General features: G+C 35.4%; 1 protein-coding gene across 1 annotated transcript in view; it reads right to left on the bottom strand.

Annotated features, from left to right (window-relative positions):
- Nucleotides 1-1,187: 1,187 nt before the first annotated feature.
- LOC146002505 (serine protease gd-like) overlaps nucleotides 1,188-8,620 on the bottom strand; it is a 92,081-nt gene continuing 84,648 nt past the window's right edge. The window contains exon 10 of the mRNA XM_083140401.1: nucleotides 1,188-2,884. Coding sequence (XP_082996527.1) covers nucleotides 2,685-2,884 — 200 coding nt within the window. The 3' untranslated portion in view covers nucleotides 1,188-2,684. The remainder of the gene's footprint in view (nucleotides 2,885-8,620) is intronic.

Here is an 8,620-nt window from a genome sequence, read left to right as displayed (position 1 = left end):
TAAAAATCTCATTTTAGGAATGTTGAAAATTTATCTGAACATTAATTCCTTGAAATAATTGACAGAATATGAAAACATGGTTCAGACCTGGTTCCTCATCAATTTTTTGAGCTAACTCATTTTTTTGCATTAGTTATCTGCTGGAATAGCACTTAAGTTATATTTATTTCTGTTATCGATTATGAAATGGTACGTTTTTCTAGCTTCTTTTCCTAGAACAATGCAAATTATTAGGGAAGCAAGTACTAAGCTGTTAGACTCTCCTCCCTTGCAATGCCCAAGTCTAAAAGGGGCTGGGGAGGGTGTAGAGGTGCATGTTGATGACAATACTGTAAAGAATTAAGTTAGCAGACCCGACTAGCTTTTAAGTCAGTTTCTAGACCAGAAAAAGCAAGAAAAAATATTTATCGCACATCACGACATCATTGCAGAAGTTGTAACTGAAAGAGAGGTGAAGTGAGAGAGAGTTGAAAGCATAGCGTAAACAGGCACATTTTTGTTAAATTCTGCCTTGGTCAGCATATTGAGTATTCATTTTATTTTAAAACATAAACTATCATATGTACTTGGTACATAGTCTGAAGAAGACCTTGCTAGAAGGTTGAAACTTAATGTTTAGTTTGTTTTAAAATAAAATAAATTCTGCCTTTGTCAGCATATTGAGTTTTTCATATCATAGTAACAAGGCTTAATGGTGTTATAACATTTTTGTTGCACGAAATTGAATCCGAATTGAAAGTGGATATATTAATTAAATGCTAAACACATGAAGGGGCAAAAAAATATATTTTTAGTATTTCTCATAGATTTCACCACATTTGGCACTTATTCTATAAAGCTCACCACAAAATCAAAGATTTTGTGGTATGGGAGGTTTTTTTTAAATAACATTTAGACATAAATAAGATATCTTTCTGCTTTTCTGTTACTCGAAATGAATGTCAAATTCCAAGGGGGGTGTCAATTGGCCATTTTGAACCCCACCCCCTCCCCTCTGGCCACTACACATAGTGTGAGAAATAAATAAAATACTTCTAATACCTGATAATGTTATTGTCATATGGCACATGTGTGCATACTAAGATATGCCATTATATGAATATTCATGCAGAGGTTTAAATAAAGTAACAGTTCATCAGAATCTTTTGTTTTACTGAAATAATCAAAAGCAAGCAGAATGAAAGTCATATTTTTGAAACATTTATTCAAAACACAGACAACACAAACAACATATACAATAATAAAACATCCAAATTCTCACAAACATAATCCACAAGTGTAATTTATCACATTGGTTTTGGTGGTAATATACAAGAGAGTAAGAAATGTGCCTAGAGTAAAACTTGTACACATTGGAGATACTACTACTAACATGAATTTTCCTTTTCATTTACATGATAGTTGAATTTGCTTATGTTTTATTTTTTAATTGAAGCCATTAACTAATTGCTGGTACATTATTTATTTAATATTGGCTACAATATCCTGAATAATATACAGGGTTATTAAGAAAGAACTTTACAACATAGAAGAAAAATGACTAAAGCTTCCTTATAACTGTGACTACTTGGAAAGATCTTCCAATGTTACGATGGATTTCTTCCTTTGGGGTTTTGTCCAATGCCTCACTGCTACCTTGCACACTGTTTCGGGAATCTATGGAGCAATGCCACAAAAAATGATAGGGAAAAGGAGAAAGCTAGTGGGCAGAGCAAAATAGTGCATGCTGCTGCAAACGCTTGGTAGCTGCAGCCACGTTTCCCCCTCCATGCACTCACTTCCCCTCTTATGCGTTCATTGGTTGAGCCCCCTTGAGTTCTACTTGCGCAGAAGTCTTGATTTCATTTGCTTGCTCCAAGAACAGCATGTAGAGCACTTACAAATGAACTTTGTAACTGATGACATTATGCAAGTTGATCAGGAGAAGATGCAGAAAGTATGGGCTGAATTTGACTTGCCTTGACATGACCATTTGTAAGTAATTTCTAAGCATTTATTTAAATAATTTTGAACTTCTATTACAATATGTTTTGAGTTGTTGACATAATTTTGAATAATTCTGCATTTCGAACAGTACCCCACTATTATATTCATGACAAAACATAGAGGATGTTAACTACCAACTTTTCTCAATGGCATCCTTCTTGATTCACATCTGAAAATGGATTTTTTGACAAGTTTTAGGCAGATCCAAATTTAAAAAGCTAGTAATATTGTGATGGTGACTATCTTAACAATTTATTAAAATAATCTTAAGAAACAGTAATGATGAACAGGGAGAAATTGTATGATTTTGCTGGACATGTCAAAATGTTCCATACATTGTAGAATCTTTATGTAATTTTGAAGAGAATCTTCCCGTACATTCTTGTATTTTAATAACAGTTACCACAGTGCTATTTCAAATATCTTGACAACAGCGAAAACATGCAGAGACTCTTCCAATAGAAGCAACACTGTTGTACAAAATCTTGTTCCTTGTTATAGAAAGATTTTACGTCAAACTTAATTGTTAAAATGGACACCATTGCAACATAAGAAATATTGTTTATGAAGAACTTTATGGCATTAAATTATACAAATCTTAGGCTTTAAGTCCAGACAAAAAGAAATTTAAAAGACAAAAACTTGTCACTCAAATGAAAATCCAGTCTCTATTATTGAACACAGCATTCTTGCTGTAGTTAAGTCATAAATCGGTTCAACCAACCAAGATATTTGGCTACGTCTGTAAACACAATGTATTCCTTGAGATTACATGCATGTTCCTCATCTGGAAGTGAGAATGAAATAATGCCACGAAGATACCACTTCCTCTTGCCCAAAGCATCTGGTAGATGGAAAACATACCCCCCTCCACTGTCACCAGTGCAAGGACCAGTACCTGCAATAATAATAATAATAATGTGGTAAAAATATTTAAAGTGGCAACTAGCAGCACAATACACAAATATATTTGCCTTTTACCAGTGTTTTGCAATACTTTCATTAATTAATTTACGTGGAACTGATGTTAAAAGGAACACGAAGCAACATTTCTGCCTAATTCAGAATTCTAGCCAAGGAACATACAGGGTGACCCTGTTGACATCAGCAGTTAATCACCTCTTCTTTGACTAGTGTGGTAGCCATTTGACTAGAGCAGTAACTATTTGAGGTTTTGCTGTTGTTAGTGAGTGTACAAAACTATCATTTTGTAATAAATGTTGTCTATGTGGTTTTATGATTGCAAAAATAAAAGTAAAAGAGGTTTACATTAATAATGCAGTTTTGTAAACTGACTTATTTGCTATCCTGTATTATGCTAACATTTAAATTGAAGCAGTTATTTTGGAATCTAAATGTTCAATGATTAAAAGTTGGTGTGAGTGGCCCTGGCTTGGAATTCAGGTTTGAACGTATGCACTGAATGCCACTTTTGTCAGAGGTGGCAACCTTGTAATATGTTGGTTGGAATAGCCCGCCAAGAGAATTCCTATCATCAAGAGAGTCAGATATAGTATTTGGGAAATTGACCAAATTAGATAACCCTTAACCCAAACCATCAGTCTGACAAACTTCTTAAAAATCCATCAGGTTTGTGTGGCAACACTGTTGCACTCTCCACCCTGAGTATCTTTCCCCCACCTTGTTTAACTCTGAACGAACCAAACTGAATCAGTGGCTTGTTGAGTACCAATCGGCACGGTAGCTTTCTTGTGAGGATACATGGTCTGTTATTTGGGTAGTTTGGTTTACGTCGGAATCACTCTAGTCCATAATACCACATGGTTCGAATTGTATACATTTGTAGAGTGTTTTTTTTTTTTTGTTTGTTCCTTCATCATATTTTTGTGAACAGTGTTTCCATGTCCAAAGAAAGAAAAAGAGCCATTTTGCGAGTCACTGATGACAATTTTGACAGACGCCTGATGTTCCTGACAATAAGATGGAGAGACATAAAAGTTGTAGCATCTGTCCATAGGAAAAGAGAAGGAAGACTGTGCACAAATGCATCAAATGTCAGAGACCAATTTGTCTGGAATGTAGCAGAAAGGTATGCTTTGAGTGTGGTATAAACCAATAAAAAAAAAATTCTACATGGACTTTTGTACTAATCCTGTATAAAACTAAAGTTCACTATGGTAAATAAATAGTTTAGTAAAAAATTTACAACTATTTTTACAATGGCTTCTGTATTCATTTCATTTTTACTGTGTTCTACATAAACAGTTTCATTCATTAAAACAGTTTTATTAATTTTATGTACAATTATATTTTTACTGCATTCCAAATAAACAATAAATATTACTTCTTATTTAGTGAATCTTACATAGATAGTTGGAAGTTGATAATTAAGGCTCACAGAAGTAGTATTTTGCATTATCATTAATAAAAAAATAAAAAAAATTGATGTATAAAAAGAAGTGTGCGTAATCCGTGTGGTTCGGATTATACACAAAAAAAAACAGTTTGGGATAAGGCTTAAAATAGATTTCCCAGGACAGAATTCATGTGATCTATTGATTTATATGATTGATTCATATAAGATCAAGATTTTTTTTAATGCTACCTCTACATCCTTTGAAAAAGTTGGGTGCAACAATGAGATGATTGATGATTAGATGGAAAAATAATAGAATATCCTTATGACGAAGACAAAAATCGCTGTCATGTAACTTTCCTTCCTCAGATGGGAAATGTTAAAGTGGCACTTCTTGCCCGTATCTAGATTTACATTTGTTTGTTTGATGTACACCAGCAGAAAAATAATTCTCTGACAGTCGAATAGATGTTTATGGTATATGCAGCATAACTAAAATAAAAATGACTGGTAAACAAAAACATCATTTTAAGAAAATTACCTTTATCACAAATATAACCAAGACTTCATTTAAAATAATGTAGAGATATTAGAAGCTGTGCAGATCCTTCGTACATTATAATTCCTTGATGAATGAAATTAACGACTTGCTCAAATCACATAGCAGATAACAGTTTTGCTGTATTAGAAATCACAGATACAGAATGAAATGCCTCTTCTGAAATTGAAACTGCCATTTCATTGAATTCATTCAGTCGGGAATGTTGATATTCATTGAGTCTTAAGTCATAATAATGTTTCTCAAATAGCAGAACTTCAGGTTGCATAGCTAACCTTCTTTTTTACCCAATACACACAGATTGAACACTCAGCTGCTTGTCACCTTTATGGGTTTATCCAAATTTTTTCAGAGATGTTTGGGTAATGTAAGTTCATGTTTAGCAGAGTGTAAAATTATTATTAGCTATTATTATTAGAGCGAAAATAACCATCAATTATGCCATCGTGAAAAAATTTAGTGGGTGTCGAGGAAAATTGAGAGGAGTGTTAGAGGGTGTTGCAGTGTGTGGATAAATTACTGGTCACTTGCATTATGTATTTAACATTTGATTGCATTATATATCATGACAGTTCTATTGCAATGGTTCAAATAGTGTGTTTTTAAAAGTAAAAATGATTTTCTATCTATTTCACTACATAGTTCAATACGAGTTCATGTTTTCTTTATTTTACACATCACATCACCAAAATTAATTCTGCACCCCCTCATAACACCTATATGATTAGTGCTGGTGCCACCACTGCTTGGTTATGAACAGGCCCGTAGCCAGGATTGATCTCCAGGGAAGGGGGGTTCATGGGTTATCAGGGGGGCTTTGTTATTCAAGTCAATTTTTCAAAAGTTTAACAGTCTTAAATGAAGGTAAGTTATGTGTGTGTTGGGGAGGGGGTCATTTAGTTACATAAAGTTTAGAAATATCACACACATACTACATTTTTCTACTATATTTTTTAAAATATCACTTGAAGTGTTAATTGACTGCTACTGAAATCATCCCTTTCTACACACTCCATACTACGTTTGATGATACAGATATTTATTATCACCCAAGAAAAGATGGACAATATTCAATCATAGTGCCTACCGTACATTCCACTCCTGGACCGAAACAACGATATCGTGGAGAAAATAGCCAGAGGGACATGGATCCCCCAACGATATCAGACATAAAGGTACCACTTCTGTTGTACGCAGATGACCTGGTACTGATTTCGAACACAACAGCAGGTCTACAGAATGGTCTAAACACATTACATGGATATTGCGGGAAATGGGCCAAATATCAAGAAGATCAAAATAATTGTATTTAAGAATGGGTATGTATTTGGTAAGGATGAACAATGGAAATATGGAGAAACATGTTTCGATAGGGTGAAACAGTACGATTATCTAGGCATGGTGATGACAATGACGGGCAGGTGGGCAAGGCACGTACACAGGAATAAGTATAAGGCAATGTTTGCGTTGGAAAAAACAGGAAAAATAAAATACAAAGTACCAAATATACCATTCAAAATTCTGGAGGGGGGTCTACGAGACCACAGTTAAGGCAACACTGTTCTATGGCATCGAACTATGGGTCTGGGAGGAAGGGGAAACCATAAACGCCGTACAGTCTTGATTCCTAAACAAGGGCTAGGAGTAGGGAGGGGTATGACAACATGTGGGGCACTTAGGGAAATCGGAAAATTAAGAGAGGAAGTGGATGCCAAAATGAGGAGCATTAAATACTGGGCAAACTGATCACCATGGAGGGGGGAAATTTGAAGAAACTCTGAACAATCACAGATAATTGAGGGTAATGGGAGGCAATGGTTAGCAAAATTAAAGATGGAATTATACAGTATAGGGCTGGGATGGGTGGGAGAAGAGGGAATAGAGGGGATAATTGATATGCAGATGCTAGGGACATGCGTGCCAGACTGGAAGACATTAACAAAGAAAATTTTGGCAGAATGAGACTCAAAAATATCGTTAACATCAGCGAATATAGTGGATACGGATCGAGAATGAGGAAGGACAAACTACGTGTATTTGTGTGGGGCAAAATAAAGGTCAGGATTGGCCTGGTTCAGACTGGGGGAATGGGCACAAGTTAAACTAAAACGGGAGGACGGGAGCGTAGAATGTCCGCTATGCGGTGAAGACGAGACGAAATTTCACATTCTCCAGTGCAAAGAAACAGGGGAGGCATGACAAAAATATATCAGGGAAATAAATGAAGCTAACATTGAGAATATAATGACAAGCGTTATTAGGAGGGAGAGACCGAGAGGGGTGGGGGCACAAATAAGGAATCTTGGAACTTTCCTACACTATAATTGGGCAGAGAGAGCAAAGAAGCTTAGTGGGGATATCAAACATGTGTGAAATGGGGGAGGGGCTACTAAATAACATTTTTTCATCCTTGTATGGTATGTACAGCTGTAAAGACTCATACTGAAAATAAATTCTATTCTATTCCCAAACCTTGGGAGCTGTTAACCTTTGATGCAGATGCGGAGGGAATTTGCATAATTACATCAAAGTCACAGATTTCTGTATAAATGGGAGATTGCAACAGGGGCAACGAAGGTACAGATAGAAAATTTCTGAAGTCTAGAGAGGCGCTACTTAAGACTTCTTATAAATAAGATGAACAAATGGAATAGCTGCTGTTCATCATGCACCCTGAATTTATCTTTCACCAAAGTTGTGAGTAAAATAATTTCTGCTGTTTACATTTTCACTTTTCACTGCAAACAAATTACACAAAATAGTTTTACCTAATGTCAAGGGAGGGGGCTGACCTCAGTGCCAGGGGAGGCTGACGGTAGTTCCAGGGGGGGCTCAACCCCCCCTGGCCCCTAACTGGCTATGGGCTGGCTGGTTATGAAGCTTTCATAAAAATGAAAGAACCAAATTAATAGGGAAATAATTTGGTCTCAAAGTGGAGTATATCATAAGAAATCTCACATCAAACAAAACAAACTAAGCAAATTGTGTGTTTTAACAAATATAGGCATTGTTTAATGCAGCTATACATCCTTAAGATGGATATCAGATACCAGAAGTATCAGTTTCAGAAAGTACTGGTTCAAATATAATCAGTGAAAAGTGTTCATACTTTGTATAGCTTGGTTATCTCACGATTGTCATGTAACACTTTTACTGTGTGTACATATCCTCCAAATTATGCAAAATGTGTATTTTTTTTAATTTTACACCAACATTGCATAGCAAAAGCAAATTGCATGACTGAGTTTCTTTCAGTTTTTGTTTTACGTAAGTCTGCTTCATGTACATAAAGACTAAGTGGGACTGGACCTACATTTTTAGTGAATTTTCGAGGCAATATCAGCCTCATCAATGATGTAATTCAGCTTGTTGCATTTCAGTTCCAACTTAACACTTATAGGGAGTGTCCGAAAAGTCACGCAACCCGGTGTTTACGACTGTATAACGGAATAGCGAAACGGAATGAGAAGAAACATTTTCTGCCAAGAGAATGCCCTGTATATTGGGAAAGTTTAGACAGACAAGCATATGTAAGAACATTCATGTTTTAATAACAAATAAGCAAAGGGTTGCCAAAGGAGGAAAAAGAAAAATTGCAAATCGTGTGTATTGATGCACAGAACTCGCTGAGGTAAATTATTGCAACATTTCACAATACCAACGAACAATTTGGATGGCCATCTATTGAATTTGACAGAAAAAGAACTTTGACGAAGTTTCAAAAACATTGCACAAAGGAATAAATGGGCTGTTCCAAA

Source organism: Lepisma saccharinum, chromosome 18 (assembly GCF_977018435.1).
Source record: "Lepisma saccharinum chromosome 18, izLepSacc3.1, whole genome shotgun sequence".
Lineage (NCBI taxonomy): Eukaryota > Metazoa > Arthropoda > Insecta > Zygentoma > Lepismatidae > Lepisma > Lepisma saccharinum.
This window is presented reverse-complemented; position numbering and strand designations above follow the sequence as displayed.